The sequence below is a fragment of the Mesoplodon densirostris genome, chromosome 7 (genome assembly GCF_025265405.1).
Source record: "Mesoplodon densirostris isolate mMesDen1 chromosome 7, mMesDen1 primary haplotype, whole genome shotgun sequence".
Classification (NCBI taxonomy): domain Eukaryota; kingdom Metazoa; phylum Chordata; class Mammalia; order Artiodactyla; family Ziphiidae; genus Mesoplodon; species Mesoplodon densirostris.
The window spans coordinates 41,558,813-41,584,647 of NC_082667.1; the positions used below are offsets into that span (position 1 = coordinate 41,558,813).

General features: G+C 44.5%; 1 protein-coding gene across 1 annotated transcript in view; it reads right to left on the reverse strand.

Annotated features, from left to right (window-relative positions):
* The window catches only part of FAT3 (FAT atypical cadherin 3), a 714,507-nt gene that overhangs the window by 45,700 nt on the left and 642,972 nt on the right, over nucleotides 1-25,835 (reverse strand). Inside the window, exons 15-20 of the mRNA XM_060103563.1 lie at nucleotides 12,834-13,227; nucleotides 10,076-10,286; nucleotides 8,731-8,868; nucleotides 7,443-7,586; nucleotides 4,218-4,415; nucleotides 295-1,093 (exon numbers count right to left, since the gene is read on the reverse strand). Of these exons, the coding sequence (XP_059959546.1) occupies nucleotides 295-1,093; nucleotides 4,218-4,415; nucleotides 7,443-7,586; nucleotides 8,731-8,868; nucleotides 10,076-10,286; nucleotides 12,834-13,227 (1,884 nt within the window). The remainder of the gene's footprint in view (nucleotides 1-294; nucleotides 1,094-4,217; nucleotides 4,416-7,442; nucleotides 7,587-8,730; nucleotides 8,869-10,075; nucleotides 10,287-12,833; nucleotides 13,228-25,835) is intronic.

Genomic DNA, 25,835 nt, shown 5'->3' on the forward strand with positions numbered 1-25,835 from the left:
GGGTCCTCCCACAGGACTTTGTACTTCCCCTAATGATACTCATCATGTGGAGTATGACAGCCTATTTGTATGTCTGTGCCGCCCATAAGCTACATGCTCCACCGGAGAAGGGGCGGAGCTTGTTTTGTTCACCCTGCAGCCCCAGCATCCCTCATGATGATGAGGCACATCACTGGCGGTCAGTAAATATTTTGTCCAATGAGTGAATGAACAAATGCATGCATGCTAGGATGGTAATTCAGGCCACCTCTGAAAGCTCAGGACTGGGGAGGGAAATCTCCGAACTGCACTCACCATTACAGGTGCAGCGCACATTCCTGTAGAAACGCGGGCACACGAAGCTGATGCGAGCTGTGCTGTAGGTCATGAGCGCGTGGGAATCCAGCGACAAGCCTTGCTCGCAATGCTGCTCCTGGCAATCCAGCCCAGAGCAGTTCTTCTCCAGGATGGCTGAGATGCGCATGACATTCTCCAGATGTCTCCTGGCGTTGGACAGCTTCTGGATCAGGTAGGCTGGCTTGTAGAACTCACTGTTGGGCGTCTCCACCGCGAACAGCATGTCCAGCTCATGGGTGCCCGCCACGGGCTGGATGCTGATGATATGCAGGCTGTCCTGCTTCTGGGTGAGGACCGCGTTCCACAGGGTGCGCCGGAACCCGTGCATGTGCAGCCCCACAAAGTCCTCAGGGGATACGTTCTCGAAGCGGATGGTGACGGTGTTCTGCAGCATCTCGTGCACCAGCTGTTCCACATGCACAACCACGTCGATGGGCACCTGGAAACGGCCATCACTCACTGACACGTTCAGGATGTACTTCCCGCTGTCCAGGCCTCCTAGGGCGATGATTTTCCCATCATGATTGTTCACCTTGAACAAGCTTTTCTGCTCCGATTTCAGGGCAAATGTGAGGACATCATACACGTCTTGATCTGTGGCATGGATCTTCCCAATGACCCCACCAGGAAAGTCGTCCTCCATGGTGACAATGAAAATTTCCAGGGGGATGGCTGTGGGCTTGTGGATGCTTTCCTCAATGACCCGCACGTGGATGTAGGAGTGAGAAACTTGCTGAGGTTTGCCTGAGTCTTTTGCCTAAAACAACCAAGAGGGAGAAAGCCAAGGAAGTAAGAAAAAAAACATAATAATTAAAAAAAATCAACAAAACTCTGAAGATGTCTGTTCCTTTAACCACGTTTGCTTCTTCCTCCATCCCCTGCCACTATTCTGCAAAATGTTGAGGATGTGCATTTAAGCAAGAGGAGTGATTTATCACCTGGGGTCCCCATATGTACACTCTGTTATGGACAATAAAATGTGTCAACACAATAAAGTCATGGGGGGTGAATTGGGAGGGAGAACAGAGGGTGCTATAGGATTCAGCATGCCCACAACAGGCTGGCCTTGTTTTAATTTTGGACAGAAGCCACAGGGGAACCCCATAAAGTGGCATTCCCACTTGTAGGAGAAATCTTTGTTCTCTTTGGCTTCTTTGCTTTTGATTGGACCAGACAGCACTTTTCTGCACATTTAAGAAACAATGTTATTTAAAGTGAGAAGTACACAATATCAAGGTTTAGAATAAAAGATGGTACACTGAAGGGCAAAATAGGTAGCCTGAAAAAACCCATTTTTACTTCCTTCTTTACATAAGAATTGACAGAACCACTACCCTGAAACAGATCTTTACTGAGTACCTGCCATGTGCAATGTGAAGGTAGTCAGTGCTGTAGGACTTCTGAGAAGGGAAGATTCTCAGGGGCTGGGTCCCCAGGGAGGGTATCTCAGGATGTGGGGCTGCAAAGGACCTTGCAGGCCAGGTACCATCTGGGGAGATGTGTCCTTGTATGTAGAAGGCAGTATAAAAGCACAGGCTTGGTCATCACAGAGACCTGAGTTTGAATCTTGGCCCTGCCTCTATGTGTCTGGCCTGGAGTAAGTCACTTAACTTCTTCAAGCTTCAATTTCTGTATCTTTAATTTGAATAAAATAGTCATATCTACCTCACAGGATTCTTGTACTGTGTGGATTAACAGACACAGTGATTACAACGTACTTAGCACAGGCTTGACTCAGAGAAGTACTTAGTATGTGAGAGTTAATGTAATGTTGTTATTTTTATTATTACCATCACCATATGCATTTAAAAATAAATTATATGAACCAGAGATGCTGAAATGGAAAATTCATGTAAGAAGAGATAAATTTAGCAAATTAGGTTGAACTTGAAGTGAAACTGTGTATGGCTTCAAAAGACAGTGATGGGGCTTCCCTGGTGGCACAGTGGTTGAGATTCCACCTGCTGATGCAGGGGACACGGGTTCGTGCCCCAGTCCAGGAAGATCCCACATGCCATGGAGCGGCTGGGCCCATGAGCCATGGCCACTGAGCCTGCGCGTCCGGGGCCTGTGCTCCGCAACGGGAGAAGCCACAACGGTGAGAGGCCCGCGTACCGCAAAAAAAAAAAAAAAAAAAAAAAAAAGACAGTGATGAGTTTGGACTCTATAGGCCAGAGGTTGCCCACTCAGATGTTGAAAATCAGAAAGGTGACAGAAAGGCATGAAGCCACTGGGTGTAAGGTGGCAGATTCATGGGCTTGTGGCCTGAGAAGGACTGGACAGTCATGTCTGCCTAAAGTCTGAAAGAGCCAGAATTCACAAGTTTTCAGGCACTAGGGAGCTCAGATGGATTTAGTTTAGGGGTTGGCACACCTTTTCTGTAAAGGGCTAGATAAGAAATAGTTTAGGCTTTGGGGTTATATGATCTCTATCAACTACTCAACTATCATTCCAGCAGAGAAGAAGCCCAGAGCATATGTAAATGAATCGGTGAGGCTGTGTTCTAATAAAACTTTACTTATAAAAACAGGCTGAGGACAGGATGTGGTTCAGGGGCTATTATAGTCTGTTGACCTCTGGTTTAGCGGAATGACATAATCAAAGTGGATGGATATAATCAAAGTGGAATGATTAGCCTAGAGGGGTGTAGGGATAGATCAGAAAAGAATGAGGCTGAAGCCAGAGGAACATCCAGGAGGCTTCTGCAATAGTATGAGTATCGGGTGATATAGAATAAAGTGGGGTGATGGCAAAGGGAACAAACCTGATGCACACGGGGACCTTATGAAGGTAGAAACGTGTGACTTGGTGGTAGTTTAATATAAGGGACTAGTAGGAGGAAGCTCTCCATGGTGTTTACAAAGTCTGAGTTGTGAAATATGCTCTCTAACAACCAGAGAAGGTATGCAAAGAACTGTACTAGCTTCTGTGAGAAGGCACTAAAACTCTCTCTTTGCCCTTGAGGACCTATACTGTGATATAAAATCATTCACATAATATTGTTGGACGCGTGGGTGGCAACTGAAGAGTTTGTCAATGTGCTTGGAGCCAGAAGTCATTAATTTGGAAGGTTTCGTGGAGTAGAGTAAGCCATAATTTATCCAAAGAAACAAGGTACACGATTAAATTCTATATAAAGAATGACCATTGTTATTATTGCCACCATTAATAATGAGTTTAGGTTGCCCTCTGTGCCAATTGCAGGTAAAAAAAGTCGCTCAGTTTCACTGACGGGACCCACATCTTGGTACTGGCAAAATTTGCACCCAGTGAATTTTTGGTGCTCTCTCTTTCCTGCTCTTATCCACACCCTTCCCATAACTGCCACTTTTGCCTCTTTGTCTCACTTCATTTTACACCATGACCTTGAAGAAGCTGAAATGTTGGGAGGCCATTGCCATCTGAGTCCCTGTTCCCCTCCCTCCTCACTGGGGAAACTTACTAAGCAGAGGTCTCTTCAAAAGCAGAGGCCATGAAATAGCTTAATCACATTAGGACAAGGATTGGTTGCTTCCCCACTTGGGTTGACCTGGGAAATACTTCTCAGTACCAAGCAGCAAGCCTTGACAAATGAGTTGTCTTTGGGGCTCAACTAGAACCCCAGGAATTTTCAGAATGCAGATTTAAGCCCAGTGACCGTCAGCCCGGCACACCCTACAGGAACGTCCCGCTTGAACCATGATGCTTCCTTTCCTTCCTGTTCAATTTCACATACAGAGGCCACTTTTACTTGTGTGAAACAGAATTTGAGATTAAAAGGGGAACATTCCCGCACAGTAATGAATTATGTTGACTTGTTCGACAAAGAAAACCCAACCAAGGGGCACAGCAACCAGCACGAGAGAAAGCTGGCCTGATGCGGCCAGAGGATGAGGCTGTACCTGGACACACAGCACATACTCTGGAGACTCCATGTGCCGGAAGACCACGGCTGAGCGCAGGATCCCATCCGAGTCCAACACAAACACCTCCTCTTCGTTTCCCGACAAAATAGAGAAGGAGAACGGAGGCCCATTGTGAAAGGAGTCTCTGTCTGTCACCACGAGCTGCAAAATGCTGGTGCCTACTGGCTTATTTTCCTGCATAACAGAGTATATTAAAAGGGAAGATAAAATTACACCTCTCTTCACATTAAAAAAAAACAACAAACCAATCATTACTGGCTGAGAGTGCTGTGCTAAAAACAGGGCTTTTTGCGGAAGGGATTCCCTGTGATGTTATCTTGTCTTCTGAAAATGTGCTGGCCTCTGTAAGGGTCATGTTTCCCATCCTTGGCTGCCACTCCACAGCTGCCCTGATAGACAGTGAGCTGCAGGTGAAAACATGAGGACTTGGCTTTGAATGGGTTTGCAGGTTCCAAGGATGCTGCTGGTTATACCTTGTCCTCGAAAGGCTGGAATGGCCCTGAGTTCACCCGAACGGCTCCAGAGATACACAGTGCTCATCAGCCTTCATGACGATGTCAGAAGTCCTCTCAGGCCAAGAAAACATCAACCTTTCAGGATGGGAAAGCACTTCGTCACACTTACCACAGCACGGTTACGTGGAGGCCCAATGTGGTGACACAAAGTCACAATACCGGACTCTTTAGGGGGACATCCTGGCAACTTCCCAGGAAAAATACAAAGGCAGGTGTCAGGTGAAAAACAGGGCTTTTCACCCCAGCCATCAGAACACAGTTTTGCTGTTTCTTAAGGGAAGGGAAAGGGGATGGGATGGATATTCCTCAGTTAGCGAAGGAAGAGAAAAGGAATCTGTAACTTCATCAGAAGTTTCGGAAGTCCGGATGTCATTATGCCAACATGATTTCGCAGAAACTCTGCCTTCTACCCCAGATGGAAACACAAAGGCTCCTAGTTACTCCTTCTTGGGCCCAAGGTTGTCCTTACTTTGAAAACACCAAATTAAACTCCTCGGTGGCTCAGGCACTGGTTTCCTTGCTCTGCTGTGTTTAGACTTCAGCATTCCCACGGCTCAGGCCTCAAGTCATTTTCATTAGTTCAGGCCTTCTGATGACATTGACTTTGGATTAAGTGAGTTTGGGTCACAGAGATGTAGACAATGATACCCTGCATGACAGCAGTCATGGGCGGGAAGGGGGGCACACTCATGTTTTAGGCGCTGAATTAGTCTTATGAGAACCATGTGTTGGAAAAAGAAAATTATTCGGGGGTGAACAATGGGAGGAGCATTTTTTTGCAGGAGAAAAAGAGGAGAAAAGAACCTCAGAGACTTCTCATGTTGCTTCTCCTCTCAAGTGGCCTTTTGGTTATCGGGAACTAGACACCGTCTCCCTCTGGAATAAGTTGTGGAAACGTCCCAGCCCAGCGTAGATTTATTGGTGCACACTGACAGTACCCTCAGCTCTACACAAAATAGAAGATTTATTGATTTGTTTGCTCTCTCTATAAAAGCCATTTTTTCCATACAAGAGAGAGGGTAAGAGGATGTGTGCCTGAGGGGTCGCATCCGAGGAAGGAGGGTGAAATAGAACACATGGTGTTGCAGACAAGAAGCCACGGTCACCGCTCATGGGCTCAGAGTCTCTGTTCTTTCCCTGCTGACTTCCTGGAGTGCGTGTGAGAACAGTCTGTCAAGCTGATCAACGCGTGTCCTAAAACTGAACGTTGAGTAGGCAGAGCCCATTGGGCGCTGGGCTAGTGAGCGGAGGCGGGGGAGGGGGCAGAGAGCAGCATCGTGGGGACAGGTGGGGAGCAGAGCCATGGAGGGAAACGGCAGTAGGGGGAGGGGTGGAGCCTCGGGGGAGCTCTGTGGAAGCTGGAGAGGGGTAGGAATGCACAGCTGCTGGAAAGAGCGTCAGAGAGGAGAGGAAACTAAAATACCGCTGGGGAAGGAATCGGGTTTTGCTGAGAAAGGGGTAGGAAGGGAGCAGAGAGCCGCTCAGCCTGATTCTGGGGGGGCTCAGTGGTGTGGGGAGCTGGGGGCCTATAGATGGCCAGACGCAGAGTCTTGAATGTTGTTCCAAAGGCGCCCCTCAAGACTGGCTCACTCTCGTCTCACCTTCGACCCACAGAGCCCTGGGACGCCGTGGTGGGTGATTCTGAGGCTGATTTCCTAAAATATCTGTGGTCCCCACAAGACACATATATCCATCCCTGTCTCCTGTAAGTCCTCCATGCTGACAGTATTCCTGGACTGGATTTCCTGATCCTCTTGAAGTCGGACTTTCAGCTCCTAGAAATACTGGGAAATGGAAGTAGCTTGGCATTTAGTACCGTGCTCACGAGATATCTTTTGAATAAAAAAAAAATAGCTGGGAAGAAAAGTTCTCTCTGAGAACAGAACACCAGCAGTAAGTCACTCTCTCCTGCAGTCTAATTTCAGAGAGCAAGTGGGTTTAAACTGCTAAACAAACTGCTTATGGAAGACTGATTTTTTTTTTTTTTTTTGCATTGAGTGGGCCTCTCACTGCTGTGGCCTCCCCTGTTGCGGAGCACAGGCTCCAGACGTGCAGGCTCAGCGGCAATGGCTCACGGGCCCAGCCACTCTGCAGCATGTGGGATCCTCCCAGACTGGGGCACGAACCCGTGTCCCCTGCATCGGCAGCGGACTCTCAACCACTGCACCATCAGGGAAGCCCTGGAAGACTGATTTTAATGAGGAGCAGCTCTAGCCTGATGGCCAATCTCCCTTTGACAAACAAGATGGTTCATATCAACCTCCCTCCCCTGCTAGAACAGCACAAAGTGGCTTAAAGGCAGCCTGTCACTCTGGGAAGAGAATAATCTTTTCAGAAGACAGACCCGAGTTAAAATGCTGACTCTATCACTTAACAGTTTCATGATCTTGGTTGAGCTACTTAACCTCTCAGATCCTTACCTCCTTCACTATAAAGTGAGGGCAGTCGTGAGGACAGACCGTGTATGGAAAGCACCTGACACTTGAAAGAACCCCATTGGCCATAGCGCCTGTCGACGTTTTATTAATCAGTTGCAGTAGAAGAATCAGGCTCTTTTCATACTAGCCCTATGATGGGATGAGTTGATATTAGGTAAAAACAAGAGTAAACCATGATGAGTAATTAACAGCAGAGGAAGGAGGATGAGTGCATAAGGACAAGAGCCTGGGAGGCCAGATTTGCTCACCTGAATCACAGCGGTATAGTTAGCAGGTGTAAACACTGGGCTGTTGTCGTTTACATCAGAAATATCGATGTTGACAGTGGCAGTTGAAGACATCACAGGAATGCCGCTGTCTACTGCCTGGACGAGCAGGGAGTATCCAGACACCTGCCAAAGCACAAAGGGCCGACAGTAAAGAATCACAGCGCTTGCTTCCTTCTGGGCCCACTCAGGCGCTGCAGGCTCACAATGCTTTGCTGAAGATGAGCCATCTTCACGTTGAGTCTTTAGACCGGGGTTTTTCAACCTTGGCACCAACTGGCATTGGGGGCCAGCTAATTCTTAGTTGTCAGGGGCGGACCTGTGCATTGCAGGATGTTTAGCAGCATCCCTGGTCTCTACTCACTAGTAGTCAATATTGCCTCTGCCTGCTTGTCACAATCAAAAATGTCTCCAAATATTGCCAGATGTCCTCTGGGGGTAAAATCAGCCCGGGTTAGAACCACAGCTCTTGGCCGTTGTTCAAACTATAACAATTGTCACAACTGATCTGTCCTAAGTATTAGTTTTGATACTTTGGGAGTATATTACGGGCTTCTATTACCCAGTGAAGTCTTTCTACTTTTAAGCGTCATGCCTATGGCATCTTTTTCCATATGTAAATTTCACTTTGAAGACATATTTTTGGTCAAAAAAGGCAGTGTTTAGCAACTTAGTTTAACCTCGGACAGAGGAATCTGCTGGATCATTCTTTCTGACCTAGATACCTTCAGGTTATCCTTTTGTATCTGCTCACTTAGGGTCAATGCTGTTCATGAAACCAGGACCAGAGGATCCCGATGCTGAATATACTTTTCTGCCTTCTTGCTTTGGAAGGACCAAAATTCAAACCATCTAGAAAGTCAGTTTTTTGCTTTTTCTTTAAAGCCTCCAAAAATAAGAAAATACCAGCATCTACTGGCAACAAATTCTTTCTAAGGTCTAATGAAAATACTTCCTGCTGCATTTTAGTCCATCCCTATTTACTCCCATTATTCAATGTGTGTTTTTTGTTGTTGTTGTTTGTTTGTTTGTTTCTTCTTTTTTTTTTTTGCCTGCACCTCGAGGCTGATGGGATCTTAGTTCACCGATCAGGGATCGAACCCAGGATATGGCAGTGAAAACGCAGAGTCCTAACTACTGAACCACCAGGGAATTCCCATTCCTGTTACTTAGAATGGAGAACCTTCCTACTTATACTCATGGAGTCTGTGCCTGATTTTAGTGAAGGGGTGGGTGTGGATGGGAAGGGAGCAGGCCTAAACTAGCTTACCCGTTCCCGGTCCAATTTCTTTTTAACCTTCACAAGTCCCAAGACAGGATCCACAGCAAATTCACTGTCTCGATCTCCATTCACAATGGAAAATCGAATCTGTCCATTGGGCTGGCTGTCTGCATCTTCTGCTATTAGCTTCACGGGACACAAGCAAAACAAAGCAAAGACATGACACGACAGACAGAGAAAAGGTTTATTCTTAGGGTCCCAGGACTGTACAAATGGGCACAACTCTGAGAGTTTTCTTAGGCGTTCTACTCACCAATGCCAGTGATCATGCACCAGGGGAAGAGATTTGGAGTTGGCCGAAGGAGGAAAGCACCATTACTAGAGCTGCCATTTTATTTATGTTCCTCTTAATCTGCCTATAGCCTGATGATTGTTAGGCCTGATTATCCTCAGACCTTGAGCCAGTAAGGATAGACCCAAAACTAACTGATAGGGATACTTTGGTGATTCTTTCCCAATTCGGCAAAACAATGGTCTCTGTCACTGAGTCAGGTATTTTCTAAACTTATGCATTCCCATGTTAAGGAAGTCCAAGAAAATTCCCTTTCCCACATGGCAAACACACAGCCCCACTGTCTGCTGCTCCACATTGGTGATGTTGGGATTTATATGTATGGAAATAGTCTTGTAATAGTTTCAGGCCCCAGGAGAAATGGCCTGGGAAGTCTACCTTGGATGTGTAAAGAATGAACACCTGGTGCTGCAGAAGCCAGATATGAGGGTGGATGGAAGGAACCTCTCCCACCTAGGGGTGATGAGGATGCTGAGGACGGGACTGACTCACTGTTCCCAAATGTAATTTCTATGTCTAAGAGAACCTGTGTCCTCCTAATACATAGCTTGCTCTTACTGGTATAGAAAAAATTCCTTCCAGAAAGAGCTCCTTCAAGAGTAACCAGCCAGTCTTAAGCTTGATCCTATTTGTAGCTGCCCTTCTGTATGTGTGTGTGTGTGTGTGTATTTGGGGGGGTGGGAAGGATCTTTTATTCTGTCCTTAGCCATCTACTAACTTGTCATCCAAGGTCACAAACTAGTAGGAGCTATCATCAGAAATTCATTCCATGGTCTGTTTTGTTTCTCAAAAAAATACATTCCTGGGAGGAAAGTGATGAGTGATCACTTACACCTTGATATAAGTGAACTTTATCAGACCCTTTCTAACAGAATGTGGAGAAGGAGTAGTTGAAAGGCTGGTGTCTGACTAAAGTTCTTGGGGACCAAAGGACACTGAAAAGAGAAAGTGCAAAGAGAATCCAAGATAGACTCTGCTCACTTTTTCACTCTCTTGAGGATTATTAGTCCCAGATATCTGGACCACCCCACTGGCACCTACCAAAATGACAGAGTCCCCGACCAAGGCGTCTTCACTTATGACAGCACTGTAGACATCTTGGCTGAACTCGGGAGGGTTGTCATTCACATCTGTGAGGTTGATGTTGACAGTGGCCATGGCACTGAGGGTGGGGGTGCCCCCGTCTTTTGCTTCCACCACCAGGTAAAACTTTCTGCATAGTTCATAGTCCAGGACCTCAGACACAGAGATACTCCCTTTGAAGGAAAATGGGGAGCTTTAGATTTGATTAGGAAAAACTCTGGTCAGCAGTCCCACAATCATGGTAATATTTGTAACATCATTTCCTGCCAAGAGTTTGAGATATTCAGGAATTTGTTTACTTAATGCCCAGCTGAAAGCAACCCAGAGTCTGATTATTGCTGTCAGTTAAAACATTGCAATCCATCAGACACAATGCTGAAGAAGTCAGGTCTTTGCATGTTTCTGCAATAGCTTCTGAAGTTCCCTCAAGCAGCCTGAAAATCTCTGGCATTATTCACCCTCAGGCACTTTGGGAGGAGGGACTGGAGCAAGCAGCCCCTATGAACATCTCCCCAGGATTCCTCAAGTGGACCCAGGCAGACTGAGAATGAACCAAGATGTGTGGATGTGATTGTATGACCCCGTCCCTCATCAGTAAGTATATACTTGCAGACTTAACCTAACTCTTAAACGGAATTAACCACTAAGGTGCCTCCCCTACTAATGAGGTACTTTTCTAAAACTTTTATGGCACAAAGAGGACAAAGACCTCAGAAAGTTCAGGATATAGTGATGTGACGGAAAAGGAAACACTTGGGAATCCATTGCCAAATAGCAAGTGTGAGTTTAGTGTCTACAACTACAGAGCAGAGCTAATACCCATGGCACAGAGTTACTTAAGTTAAGCAAGTAGAACAGGTGAAAGCAGCCAGGTGGGGGCACCTCCACGAGGGGCTCCTTGAGTGCTCTTTCCCTCCCATCCTAGCCCTTTCTGGTGGGCGACCCAGTCCTGCCTTCTGCACTTGGTAGCTGGTCATTGTACCGTCTGCAGAGCAGTTCTCAAGGGCATTTACCTCTCTCTCCCACCTGGAAAACAGTCACTAGGACCAAGGTGAGTACATCACATCTGTTCTCTTTCCAGACAGGCAGGTTCTCAGGGAGCTAAGCCTGCCCTTCTACTTAAGGTGAGAAATAGAAGTCGTACATAAAGCAAGAGCCTCTTTCTCTCCATAATTATGTTTTCTTAGCAAATACCACCCCTAGCGCTTTATTTTGCATCCCAGCCTCGTTATCCAGAGCCAGATTTAAACAGTACTCAACCATTTCCCCATGGTATTCATATACAATGGCCATAACTAGACATGCTAAGGCTAACACATATTTAAATGAGGAAAATCCCCATACATTTTAATTTGAAGTAATGCACTTAATAAACAGGGTTACTGCTGGGAGAAGCTGCTGCTGCCATCCTTCCATTAATGTTTCCACCCTCCTATACTAAGGCAGGGACTCATGTCCTGCAATTTTTGCACCCCCATGGCATAGCAGTGCTATATAGAGGTTAGAACATGTATTCCAGAGTCAGAGAGATCTGACTTCAAATCCTGGATCCCTACACCACCCACAACTTACTCACATTGGAAAAATTAACCTCTCTGAAGCTGATTTTCTCATACAGAAAATGGGAGAAATAACTAATGACTTAATAGGGATCTGGTGTATCTGCCATGTTAAATGAACATTGCTAATTGTGATAGTTTCTTGCTCATATTTCTTGGATTATCCAACAGAAAACAGACCTCCTTTGCCCTCTTGCTCAACAAGTACATATTCCTTGAGCGATGACGGAATTATGTCCAGTGGCCAGAAGGTATGAGGGACTCACCTTTCTTATCTGTGAAATGGGGCTGCCTTGCTTATTCATAGGGGGATAGGTAAACAAATAAGAATATCCACGAAAGAGCTTTGAAAATATTAATATAAACACTCTTTGAAAACGCAAGGGTGAGTATGTTTACTTTTCAAAGAATAGCCAAACTTTTTTTCTGAATTATCCTCTTCATTTATTCAAAACAGCCCTAATAGTTATTAACTTCCTGAGGAAGAGAAAGCCCTAGGGTTCTCTTTGTTCTCTTGGTTTCTTTCTAGACATCTCTTCCCCAGGAGATGCCACACCCTCCTGCAGAGTTTGAAAAGGGCGTGGTGAGAAATGGCAGTGTTCTGACTATAGGAGCAGTGAACAGGAATCAAATACAATGCCCATTCCAGCTGGACGGGTGCTGGGTTTAGAAGGCCTGAAGGTCACCGTGCAGATCACTCATTAACGTCTGCCTTGGTAGGTGACCAGATAGTGGCAACCTGAGTGTGGACAGTGGCAACTGGAGGCTAATCCCCAAGAGCTGTTCCAACACAGAAATATAGGACCCAAGTAACAAAAACGAGCAAACAGAAAAGAGAGAGAAACAAACAGACCCTGAGGCTCCATCTGCAAATACTATCTCCCCATCTTGAACCACATGACTATTCCCGAGCTTGCCAATCTGAAAAATCCTGGAGCCAACCTAGGGGCCAAGTACTTGCCCAGTGAGCCCACAGCAAGGAGCTGAAACTTAGCAGGGGGCATCCTTGGAACAGAGTGTCAGAGGGCACTCGGGGGTAGGCATGCAGGTCCTGCTCTGAGAAGACTTGTTTCCACCAAGAAGGGTGGTTGATTAGAGGGTTAGGAGGAGAACCAGGGTATGGTGAAGACTTAGATTCTAAGTTGGTTGCTGTTTACCCACCTGTCTTTGGGTTGATCCTAAATTTCCCTTGCTCATTTCCAGACCGGATGAGGTATGTAATCTCGGCATTTGTGCCTATATCTTTGCTGGTGGCAAAAACAACAAGGACTTGGGTGCCAGGGGAGGTGTCCTCAGGCACCGTCACCAGGTAGTCCCTCCTCTCAAACACGGGGGGATTGTCGTTAATGTCCAGGACAGTGATGGTGACAGTGGCCAGAGAGGACAGGGCCTGTCCGGGGCTCTGGTCGGTGGCCTGCACGCTGATGCTATAGGAGGACTGTTGTTCTCGGTCCAGCGGCTGCTCCAGGATGATGATGCCAGAAGAGCTGTCGATGGAGAAGAACCCGTTGGCCGAGTCGGCCAGGGAGTACACGACCTTCCTGTTGGTGCCTGTGGGAGACACGAGAGCGTGAGCGGAGAGGGACGCAGCCGGATGCTCTCTGCACTAGATGACTGTGGCTTTGATGACTGTCTAAGGGCCACACAAAGAAAAATGGTAACTATGGAAACCAATGGCTTTGATCCTACGACGACTTCAGTTTATAACAAATATACAACTGAACCAAATGGTAAAGAAACGGAAAATATTTGTAACAAATATCAGAAATAGTTGGATCTAAAGCAAAACGTTTTGCATGCATGTGTCACGTTGTTATGAGTCCTTACTTCAATGTTTTCAAATAACTGACCAACTGTCTTGATCATGTTAGAGAAACTGACTTCAATTCTTCTGGCTCGTGTGGCTTGGACAAGTTACAGTCCTTCTTACCTGACTAGGCCACAAGTAAGATGAAAAATGCTTTGAAAACAGTAAAGAACATATAACCTATTATTATTCAAGCCCTCAAGCAATTTCTTCATATCTTTATAACCTCCATCTGAAACTGTTATCCTGAGGATTACTCTTCATCTCCTAAAAAACAATCCAGCAACTTAATAAAAAAAGAAATAGTTGGATTTTCTTAATATATTAAAGAACCCCATGCATCCTTAAGAAAAACTCTAATATGCCAATAGGTATAAGGGTCAAGATGTGCCACAGAAGGAGAAAGACAAGTTAATTAATTAATTCGACAAATTTTTATCTAGACTCTATCAGGCACTATTCCAAAGGCTAGAGATTCTCATAATGGACAAGAGACAAACATTTCCTGAGGGAAATGTTTACTTTCTGGTGAGAGTAAATAAGAAATGAACAAGAACAAAGAATCAGTAAAATACATGGTATGTTAGGGAGTAAAAAGGGAGAAAAATGAAGCCATAATGGGGGGGGAATCGTGGGTGCTGGGGGGAGAGGGAGTTTGGGAGCTGGGGAGAAAGGTGGTCCTTTTAATACAGGTGGTTGGAAGTCTGGCATTTGAGTGAAGACCTGAAGGAGGGGAGGGAGTGAGCAGTGCAGAAATCTGAGGAAGAACACCGCAGGCAGAGGGACCCAGGCAAGCCTGGGGTGGGAGCCGAGCTCGTGTTTGAGGAGCACAGGGGAGAGGACCAGTGTGAGCAGAGTGAAGAAGAGAGATGCAGGAGATGAGAGCAGGGTGGTGATGCACTGGGGAGCAGATCGCCCGGAGGGGTGGTGGTTGGTGGTAGTTGGGAAGCACTGGAGGGCTCTAAGGAGGGAAGTCACACGATATGAATTAGATATTAACAGGATCGCTCAGGCAGCTGGTTATGAACAGAACAGCAAGACAGGAAGCAGAGGCCCACTGTCAGTCTCCTGCAGGAAGACAGGTGTGCAATAAGGGCAGCTGGAATGGACGGTGGTGTTAGAAGGGGTGAGAGGTGGTTGGGTTCCAGATGTACTCTGAACACATAGGTGTGAGAGGTGAGGGGCCCTAAATGTATTCTGAACTTGGAGGTGGTGAGAATAGATCGATTTCTCACCGTGGAGCTGGCAGGATGTGGGATGTGAACGAAAGAGAAGATCCCAGAAAGACTCTTAGGTTTGGGCCTGAGCGACTGAAAAGAGGGAGTTATCATCAGCTGCCATGGAGAGGACTGACTACAGGAAGACTATAGGATTTGGACGAAGATCACGGGCCCTGTTTTGCATCGATTAAGTGTGAGATGGACATTTTATATTTAAGTGGAGATTCAAGTAGGAAGTTAGCAGAGGAGGCTGGAGATCAGAGGAGAGGTCCAAACTGGAGTTACATTTTTGAGGGTCTTCAGCATTCAGAGAGCCAGCAGAGCCATAAGAATGGATGCGGTCATAAGGGAATATAAAGGGAAAAAAGAAATACAGTGGCCAGTAAGCCTAGAGCACCCCATCAAAGGAGGGAGAGGATCTAGTCAGAGGGTGGTCTCCAGTTCCATGACTTAAAGAACTGCAGGTAGTTATCAAAATACCATTTTACCTTAATATATACTAACGCTAAAACCTACCAACCAGGAAATGTTCATTAACAACCAACAAATCAGTGAATGATGATTGGATCAACTTCCGATTCTGAAGATTGATTTAACTGTTTTCATCCAAGGAGCTCAGCACTTCAAAATGGTTTATAAACCTCAAATTCACTAGGAGTTACAGTTTATAAGAAAGAAAACATAACAACTTCATAGGCTGAAAAGCATCATGTTGATCCTAAACGCTCTTAATGAAGACAGTCATTAGTCATGACTTTAGCTATGACAACTACCTGAAAATGTCTTTTGCGAATCATGGACCCCTAGAATATAAGATCTTACAGGGAGGGCCTATGCACTGTCGTTTTCTACTATACCATCTCACCATGGGGACAGGCCTTTGGCAGTAATAAGAGTTAAACATTTTACTCCCTCAATGTACAGTTTCTCTTAATCCAAAATTCCAAGCAAACCAATAAAATCATGTATCTGGAGGGAATGACAGAAATTGCATTATGTGGCTTTAACCAGAAGGTCAACGTTGAGAGTTTGTTCATGGTTCCATTCCAGAGAGTCCATTTTTTCCAAAGTTTCATCATTTACTTCTATTTCTCTTTCAAAACAACCACCCTGTGTTATATAAACATCAACCTCTGATTTTATTGGTGCTGGGATGAAAAACAAGAAGTCTTTGCTCTTTCCTTGCTGCCCCTTGCAATAAGGCCCCAAAGCAGGTGTTTTTTTTTGTTTTGTTTTGTTTTGTTTTTTTGTTTGTGGTACATGGGCCTCTCACTGTTGTGGCCTCTCCCGTTGCAGAGCACAGGCTCCGGACGCGCAGACTCAGCGGCCATGGCTCACGGGCCTAACCGCTCCACGGCATGTGGGATCTTCCCAGACCAGGGCTCGAACCCGTGTCCCCTGCATCGGCAGGCGGACTCTCAACCACTGTGCCACCAGGGAAGCCCAAAGCAGGTGTTTTAGGGTTGCTTTCTGGCTACTTTTACAGGTGGCTGCAAGATTAAACTTTTCAACGTAAATTCCTGGGGTGAATACACGGAGGATCGCGGAGGTGATCAAGCTTGCACCTGAAAAATAATAACCCTGCCTGGGTGTCGGAGCTGACTGTGTGCCCTGGAAACTGCCTTGACTGACTGCATAGTGTCAGGACACCTCTCAAAGGCACAAAAATGTATTTATGGAAACACATCAGTGATTGACATAAATACACCACATGGGTTTTCAAATCACACACACACACACACACACACACACACACACACACACAGAGACACACATTCCCTGGGGATTGACTCCCAGCCCCAGCATATGGAAGAGCACTGTTACCAACAATAAGATGGGGCAGGAAGTTCATGCAGGATCTTTCATCTGAGCATGTGTTGACAACACCCACTTCACTGATGCATAAACCAAGGGCTGAGGGATTTCCCTGGTGCCACTAGCCTATGTAGGTAAGCAGGCGGGACAAAGTCCTATTTTCAGGAGATGTGCTCCTGGATAAGCTTCCTCTTCAGGCTTGAAGATCATGTAGGAAGAAGGCCATTTCTGGCCCTGTTCTGAAAGCCATAGTGCTCCAACCCACTGAGTTAGGAGAGGTAGGGGCTGGGTTTGCACACTGCCGCTCTCTGTGGCAGCAAGGCCTGAAGGGAAGGTGCTTTTCATGACTGCCTGTGTTTCCTTCACTGGGACAGATAGCTGAAATCTAATTAAAAATATTGCCTGTGTCCCCAGTCTGCAGATTTCTCTCCCAGCCCTATTCAGAGGCCCTTGGCTTTGCTCAGACCCCCAAGCAGGAGAGGCCGTATTTTTCCGAGCTTCCAGCTCAGCCGGGCTAGCCCTGTTATTGGAACCCTGCATTTACAAGGCTGACATTGATCAGCCACACAAAGACCACAGCTCCCCTCCAGGTAGGTTCTGTTCCTTTAAAGCTTAGGGACAGGGATTTTCTGCTTTATCACAGCATAAAACCATCCCCAACAAGTTGCTGGCCCAAACTGCCCCCACTCCCTGTATATTTTGCTTTTGACAGTATCTTGCACATTCACACCAGGAGGAACAGGGAGATTTACTGTTTACCTCTTCTTTCTGTTACCAGTCAGACCTTATATGAAAGTAAGACTAGAAAAGGTTGGGGCAGGGTGGGCACCCAAACCAACAAACCTGCTAAGTGGTATCTTTTGTGATTTGGTAGTTCTGAAGAAAAGAGCAGGATATATTTTTGGAATGTATCTAAACGCCAATTTAGACACAATTGCAACAGATTTCAGTGGTTTCTAGAAATCAAATCAGATGCATAAATGCCAACATGCAGGCAATACTTCTAGTGGAGCACTCGGGTCTTTTGCTGTATTACCAGGCAATGGGGGCTGTCTTTGTTAAATGAATGCGGGTCCCATCACTAAAGTGGAAACTTTCTATCCAAGGGCGTTTGATAAATGCCATCCTTCAAATCACCAGCTTTTCACTACGTACCCGGCAGAAAAGATGAACCCGAGCAGAAGACTTGCTTGCTAATTGGTCTAATGCTATCACTGCATGTCACGATGTGTTATATTAAGGTATAACATTAATCCATCATTTTGAGTCTGTGTTTTTAAGTACGTAATTCTCTTCTCCAATTTGCACTTAATTTAATGAGGACGGAGCTACTTAGCTTCTTAAGATGCTGAAATGCCAGACTACCAAGAGAAGTATGATTTTCATTGCATGTGAAGCTTCTGCTCATTAACTGTGGCACATGGAGCAGGCAGGCCTTCAGAGGATTAAAATCAAGTAAACAGAGAATGCTTAAAATCCCGATTTGCTCAAAGGAAGTAACAGGTAGTGGCATTTTGTGGAGTGGGGTGAGAGGAAAGAAATAGCATGTACAAATTCCCAGAGAGAAGGCTATGAAATCCTGGGGTGGGTGGGTTGCCAGGGGCATCTATATTCCCTCCCTTGGAAGATTTCTAAATGGAGGCTAGGTTCCTCTCAACTGGGCCAAATGAAAAGAGGGACTATTTGGGGAGCATGGACTGTACAGAAAAGTCAAAGTTTTAAATGCTTAGGAATGAAGGCAGTGTGGTGCAGTCTTGGAAGACAGGAGATCTTGCTTGTAGCCCATGGGTTTCCCAAGTATACTCATGTAGCTTAACCTCATTGGGTCTCAGGTGTCTTCATTTTTAAAATGATAGAACCTAGTCCACTGAAGTGTAAGATGATCTTCCAGCACTGTGATTCATTTGCAAGTTAATTAATGGAGTTGGTTTCATTTTTATTTTCAAAGGGCTGACCCTCTCCTCCAACTGGCCATTAAGTTGCTGGACCTGGGCATAAATGGGCTGAGTCACCAAAGGAAAAGTCACGTTCAACCCAGTGATGATGAGCTATTGGACTCTTCTGGATGGGATGAAAACTTAACACAGTAGTTTCATACCATTCAGTTACATGTTGAGAGTTCACACATATAGTTTACAGCAAGGTTTTTATACCTCAGCGAGAAATAACACCCACTTCTAGGATCATCCCCAAGGATCTCACCTAGTGTCAGAAGAACTCAGCGTGATACTTGAGATTGTTAGAGGTGTTAGATTCAGCACCAAAACCAAATGGCCAGAGCAGCCAACACTACAAGTACACTGAGACTTTTTTTTACCTGGTCTTTAAAAATGTTTTCTCCCCTCCTTCTGAGATCAAGCTCCCTGGGCTTAAGGAACCTACAAGAGCTCTGCTCTTACTCAGGGGGCCTCATGTTGGCTGTTGCTTTGACTCTGTCAGGACAGGGCCGTGTCTGTGACCTTCACACTCTATCCTCCAGTGCCTGCACAGGATCTGGCCTGTAGGCAGCACACAGAAAATGGGGGTTGTACTAAATTGCTGTAAACTGGCTTTTCTAGAGGGACTTGAATTTATACAGAATAGATATCTGGGGAAAAAGTAATCTGAAACAGTCTCAACAATCATACTCTAGAAATACTTTTAATTTTGGTTTTAATCATTTGCTTTCATATCAGCTTTATTGATATACTGAGGTGTCATAATTTATGTACAATAACCTGAACTCATTTTAAGTGTCTAGCTCATAAATTCTGAGAAATGTACATCTCCGTGGAACCACTATCCGCATTAAGATACAGAGCATTGCAATTGTTGCTTACAGTTCCTTCATGTCCCATCGCTGTCAGTCCCCCAATCCCATGACCTAGGCAATCTAATAAGTTGTTCTGAACCAACACTTTCTCCTGCCTTCATGAATGTCTATTTATCAGTGCTTGAAATCCCACAAGTACATTTAGATTTCAGTCTTTAGGACCCAGGCGTGGTGATTAAGACATTCTTATTTAAGCTATAAGGATTACCTTTTGAAGAAAAATGTTAAACAAAGCTTTGCTTCTTGAATATGTCATTGCATTCCTTTGCAATAGCCTTATCCTTAAAATATAGTGCTTTTGAGAAGCACAAGTGTTCTGTCTTTCTCACCAGAGACCCTGGCTATGACCCTCCCATTTGATAAGGATTTGTCAAGTGCCACTTGTTTGACTATTCCAGGCACCATGCTGAGGTGAAGTGGAGCCCAAAAGATGCTTCCCTAATTCTAGGAGCTTAGCAACTTGACAAGGAATTACATAAACTATTAACTATGTATTAAAGTAATATCTTAGCTATCAGATAGTTTAGGGTTTCCTTCATGTCTTCCAATCCTACCTGAACTGGAATGTTGAGTTCTTTTGATTCTACCTCTGAGAGACCTCTTGAATGTCTGTGGCCGGGACTCACAGTCAGGCAAGCCTCCACCTTCTCTCACCTACACTGTTGCAAGAGACCCCTAATTGCAAACTCGGACTCCATCCCTTCCTGGTTAAATTTAACCAGAATTAAGTTCCTAAAACGCTGGGTCCAGTCCTGCCCCACCTGCTCAAGATAGTTGCCGACTTCTCACTTCTTACAGCAAGAAGTAAAAATGATTGAGAATGGCTTTCCAGTCCTTTCCAGTCTGGTCCCAGCCCACACTCTCCAGGTCATTTCCTGCTCCACTTCCCTGTTGGGTGGTCTACTGCAGTCACTCCTGAAGACACACGCAGGCCTCTGCTCATGCTTTCCCTTCTACTCAGAACATCCTCTTCCCCGCCTTCACTTGTCAAAATCCTACATATTCTTTGCAGGGTCTCCTCTGGGACAGCATCCTTAACTTCCCCAGTTGCTCCCTTCCCTTTGCTTCCTTAACATCATTATTGCATTCTCATTAGTTATATTTATATCCTTTCTCCCACTAGATTAATGTATCATTTAGGCAGAAGGACCGTGTTTTTTTTTCCTTTCCACTTTACTTTTTCCCCCAGTTTTATTGAGATATAACTGACATATAGCCCTGTATAAGTTTAAGGTGTACATAATGATGTGACTTACATATATCATGAAATGATTACCACAGTAAGTTTAGTGAATAGCCATCCTCTCAGGTAGATACAAAATTTTTTAAAAAAAGAAAAAAAATCTTTTCTTCGTGATGAGAACTCACATAGGATTTGCTCTCTTAATAACTTTCATATATCACATACAGCAGTGTTCATTATACTTATCATGTTGCACCTTACATCCCTAATACTTATTTATCTTATAACTATAACGGGAAGTTTGTACCTTTTGACTGCCTCCATCTGATACTCCCCACTCCCACCCCCTGCTAAGGGACTGTGTCTTATTATCTTTGTATCCTGGTTCTGAGTCCAGACCCTGGCACACAACAGGAGAGAATGAATGTTGAACTGCAGAAGGAACATCCAGGGGACCACAGCAAGTGTATGATGAGCCTGCTAACAGGATGAAGGTAGGGGTGGTGTGCACACTGGTGTTACATGCCCACCGCAAATGCATAGGCCAAAGAACTGAAGAGGCTCCAAACAGTGTGAAGTGGAGAAGTCAGAAATATTTAATACTAAAAATGTACATAAAACATTCATAGATTATATACAAAGCTATTGCTAAATAGATGTTCTCATTTGTGAAATAAACTAGCAACTACACAATTTTCCAAGAATAAGGACTGGCTGAATAAAGCACAGTACATTCATATCACAGAATACTATATATATCATTACGTAAAAGTATAAAAGAGTATATAGTGACACAGAAATATGTTTGCAAGCCAGTGAAAAAAGCAGGTTACAAAACAGTATCTAGTTTAGCAGCCCATTTTTGTAAAGAACAAGGTGGAAGGGACTTCTATCAAAATGGTAACATTGGTTAGAATTGACTGTTTTTTTCTTTTTGTCTGTCCTTCCAGATTTTACACAGTGGACACAGATCATGTTTGTAATAAGTAAAAGAACTATTATAAAACTCATGTACATAGAAAATAATTCTTTAGTATCCATCTTAGAGAGTAGTCAAATTTTCAGGTTATTTTCCAGGCCAGTTTATTTCTCAATATACATACTAGAAATAAGTGTAGAAAAAGGTATTTTTATAAGATTCTTTTTCTGGATCTTTCCATTCCTCATTTTAGTTTCTGCTCAGAAAGGCACTGACTTTACTTAGAAAATCACTTTTTTTGGGTCAAAGTTCTTATTATAAAGTTATTTCAAGGGATACATTCTTAAAACTATTTAAGCAGTAGAAGAAAGTTGCAAGCCTCAAATTCTTCTCTCATTGTCTGTGGGAGGCAAATAAAATTCTATCACAGTGAAAGAGCTCAAACTGAACGTTCTTTTCTGTCTTTAAAATATGCCTTCAGATGATAGGAAATAAAGTAGAAAGTTGCCCTGAGGAGTTCCATGGAATTGCAATTACTTCTGAAGTCAGAAATGACTTTTAAATAGACTCTCTAATTATGTCTGCTTTAAGTGCCTTTTAAAAGTTTTTCATTGGGTGATAACTAATCCTGGCACACTCCCACATGCAAAATACCAACTCTGGGGGTCAGTAGTCCCTTTTGACTCTTTTTGAATAGTCAAAAAAAAAAAAAAAAAAAAAGACAGAAGGTAGCACCAGCCACAGAGTAAGGGAGATCCTGAGTGTACCATAAACTTCTTGGGGACTTGTCAGTTGGGCTGGCACCGGCTCTGGCCAGAAGATGTGAGTTCTCACAGAACATAAAAATGCAGGGGTCCTTGTGTGTGTGTGTCTGTGTGTGTGTGTGTGTTTCTGTTTATCCTTCATAAATTCATTTATTTATTTTTTTATTGGGGTATGGTTGTTTTACAATGTTGTGTTAGTTTCTGCTGTACAGCGAAGTGAATCAGCTATATGTATACATATATTCCCTCTTTTTTGGATTACTCAGCCATTAAAAGGAACGAAATTGGGTCATTTGTAGAGACGTGGATGGACCTAGAGTCTGTCATACAGAGTGAAGTAAGTCAGAAAGAGAAAAACAAATATCTTATATTAACACATATATGTGGAATCTAGGGACACTTGTTTAAAAAATGTTAACAAATGACTTATTTACAAAACAGAAACAGACTCACAGAGAAAACAAACTTATGGTTACCAAAGGAGGAGGCATTAACACATACACACTACTATATATAAAATAAACAACAAGGACCTACTGTATAGCACAGGGAACTATATTCAATATTTTGTAATAACCTGTAATGGAAAAGAATATATATATATGTATAGACATATACATACATATACATATATATATATATGTATATATCTGAGTCACTTTGCTGTACACACCTGAAACAAACATAATATTGTAAATCAACTATACTTCAATTACAAAAAAGAGTGAAGAAGTTCAATGCAGCCACAGCAGAACATTAAACCAAAATGGGGCCCTTCTAAACACGGGGTCCTGTACAGTTGCAAAGGCTGCACACCGATAAAGCTGGCCCCATTGCTGAGACTGCCTTCTGTGATCTCTCAAAAGTTGCAGCTCGGGCTTCCCTGGTGGCGCAGTGGTTGAGAGTCCGCCTGCCGATGCAGGAGACATGGGTTCGTGCCCCAGTCCGGGAAGATCCCACATGCCAAGGAGCGGCTGGGCCCGTGAGCCATGGCCGCTGAGCCTGCGCATCCGGAGCCTGTGCTCCGCAACGGGAGAGGCCACAACAGTGAGAGGCCCGCGTACCGCAAAAAAAAAAAAAAAAGTTGCATTTCATCAGGGTATAACTCTTTCAAGCATCTATGGCTTGGCCCTTTGCTAACTGGGATAGTCAATAGATAATAAATTTATTAATTTATTTTATAAATAAATCAATCCATCAACCATGTACTCAAAACTCCATCTCTATTGGGGCACAGAACTTCTATGCTGAACTGCTACTCAGCAGTAAAACTAAAAATGTTTCCTGGGTGGGTTGTTGACTCTGACCATTGGATCAATTCATTCATCCATCCAATAAATATTCACAGGACTTCTGCCGTATGGTAGGCACTGGGGATACAAAGAAGAGGGTCACAGCATCTCTACCCTCAAATGTCTCCTACTTCTCAGGAGACAAACATGTATATAGCTGATTGTTGGAGAGAGGTGGCCAGGGGAAGTTTCCCAGAGACGGAAACAACTGAATTGAACCATGAAGGAAAGACAGGAGTTGTCAGGAGTACCAAAGTGGGAAAGTGACAAGAAGAAAGGGCATTTTGGGCGATGGGAACATATGTGAAGTTAAGAAAAATGAAATTGCAAGGGGCACTCAGAGAAGGGTTAAGGGGTCAGTATTGCAAAATTACACATTTAGAAGGGCAGGTGCTGAAGCTGTCTGTTTTCGGAGCTGCTAGCAAATTACCAGAGCTGTTATAAACAATTATAGCTATAGTAAATGAAAAACTGGGCAGAAGTTAATGGCTAAATTAGCAGAGAGAGAAGAAGGGAGATCAGAAGGGGTGAGATGGAGAGGGTGTGTGGGTGGGAAGTGCTATGTAATACGGGAGAAGTTATTCCAAGAGCTCCCCACTGATGATGGACAACATAATTGCCCCCATCAAGGAGTCTTCACAAGGTGAAATGATAGCATGTATCCTGAAGCAGAGCTGATAAGCACACTCCACTGACCTTAACATACCCTGCAGAGGCATCAAGCCAAAGCTGGGGTCCTTGGATTCTGCACAAAATGCTCAGGGGTGACTGGAAATTCCTCCAGACATCTAGCGCTCCCTTAAACCCATCCTGTGTACTGCTGTGTGTTGGATCAGGTTTGATTCAAAGGAGCAGCTCAGAAGGCTGTGACCAACCTGTGGCATCTATGGATGAGACAGCGTGTGTACATGTGAATTCACGGGAGTGAGTCACAGAGGTTAACTCTTAGAAATCAGAACTCCCTGCCTATAGGTGGCTGCTGAAACAGTTCACTAAGATACTCCTTTCTGAAAGGAATGTGCTGTTTTATTTGATAACTATTGTTTTGACCTCCCCCTGCTTGGAAGATTTTAAAAAGAGTAATAATAATAACTTATATGTGTCCAATGCAAAGACTCCTAAACCAGGCAAGACATCACAGTCAACTACAGAAAAAAAAAAAGTATGTCCAGACCCATCTCAGACATCCTGAATCAGATTTTGGAGATGGAGCCCTGGCCTGTATGTTTATTTTTAAAAACTCCCAAGGGGATTCTGGTGTACAGCCAGGGTTGACAACCAGTTTGTCTGATTTTTGTGTGTTATTTTATCTCTGCTGCTGCATTCTGGATTTGGGAGGGGGTAGTTCCTAGGGCCCTAATCAACTGAAGGCATCCTATTTTCTTGGGCATAGGGGAGGTCAGTCCATTCCCAAATTAAGCCCCGTGTGACAGAAATATTATCTCCAATGACTGGAGAGGGGAATTTCCAGCCTCTGAGATTTCTACACAAGGGAGCCCAGGCTCTGTGTGTAAAAACACCTGAGGAAGGAATCCACATATGTTCTAGACATGACGTTAGGGAATTTAGGTGGAATGTCTATTTAGTTCTCCCAACAACTTGGCAGTTCAGCAGATATGTATCGAGCATGTACTGGGTGGCTGGTGCCTTGCCTGCACTCGTGACTGGGCTGGTATGCCAGCCCTCCAGGAGCTCTGGAGAGAAAACAAGGAATTAATATCTCATTTTTCCAGGGAGGAAGAGGAGTTCAGAGGGGCTGGGGAACTTATTTAAAGCCAGACAGTTAGTAAGGGTTGGAACTGGGATATTTAATCTGGTCTCATCCCAAAGCCCCTTTGTGATTCCCAAAGTGACAGGACAACGTGACCCAGAGGTGATGGGGTGTCACAGTCTGCCACGTAGCTGCATGTATTGCAGCAGACGTCCTGATGCTGGTGGAAGGTAAAGAAGTCAGGAAGGGTTTTATGGCACCCTGGAGCTCTTTACTCAGGACTATTACCCATTTTACAAACGCCTTGGGAGGGGGCACCAAGCCTTTTTGAACTTCAGTTTCTCCATCTGTCAGTGGGAGTATGAAGGTCTGTCCTAGCTGTAGCAAGATTACATGTGTAAGCGCTTGGGGCTCTTTGGAGAAAGGCTTCAAGCATGAGATTATCTTTTTTGATATCTACAACAAAGGGCTTTGGCTACAATGTGCTCCAGAGAACGGCTCATGTCTCTGTCTTTAGGGGGATTATTTAGTTTTTACAAACATTTTAACAGTTTCTCAGCTGCCTTCAAAGATTTAATACTTCAGAAAGTAGCAGGGCTTGAAAGTTAAGGGAATAAATCATAAGAGTTCTTAAAA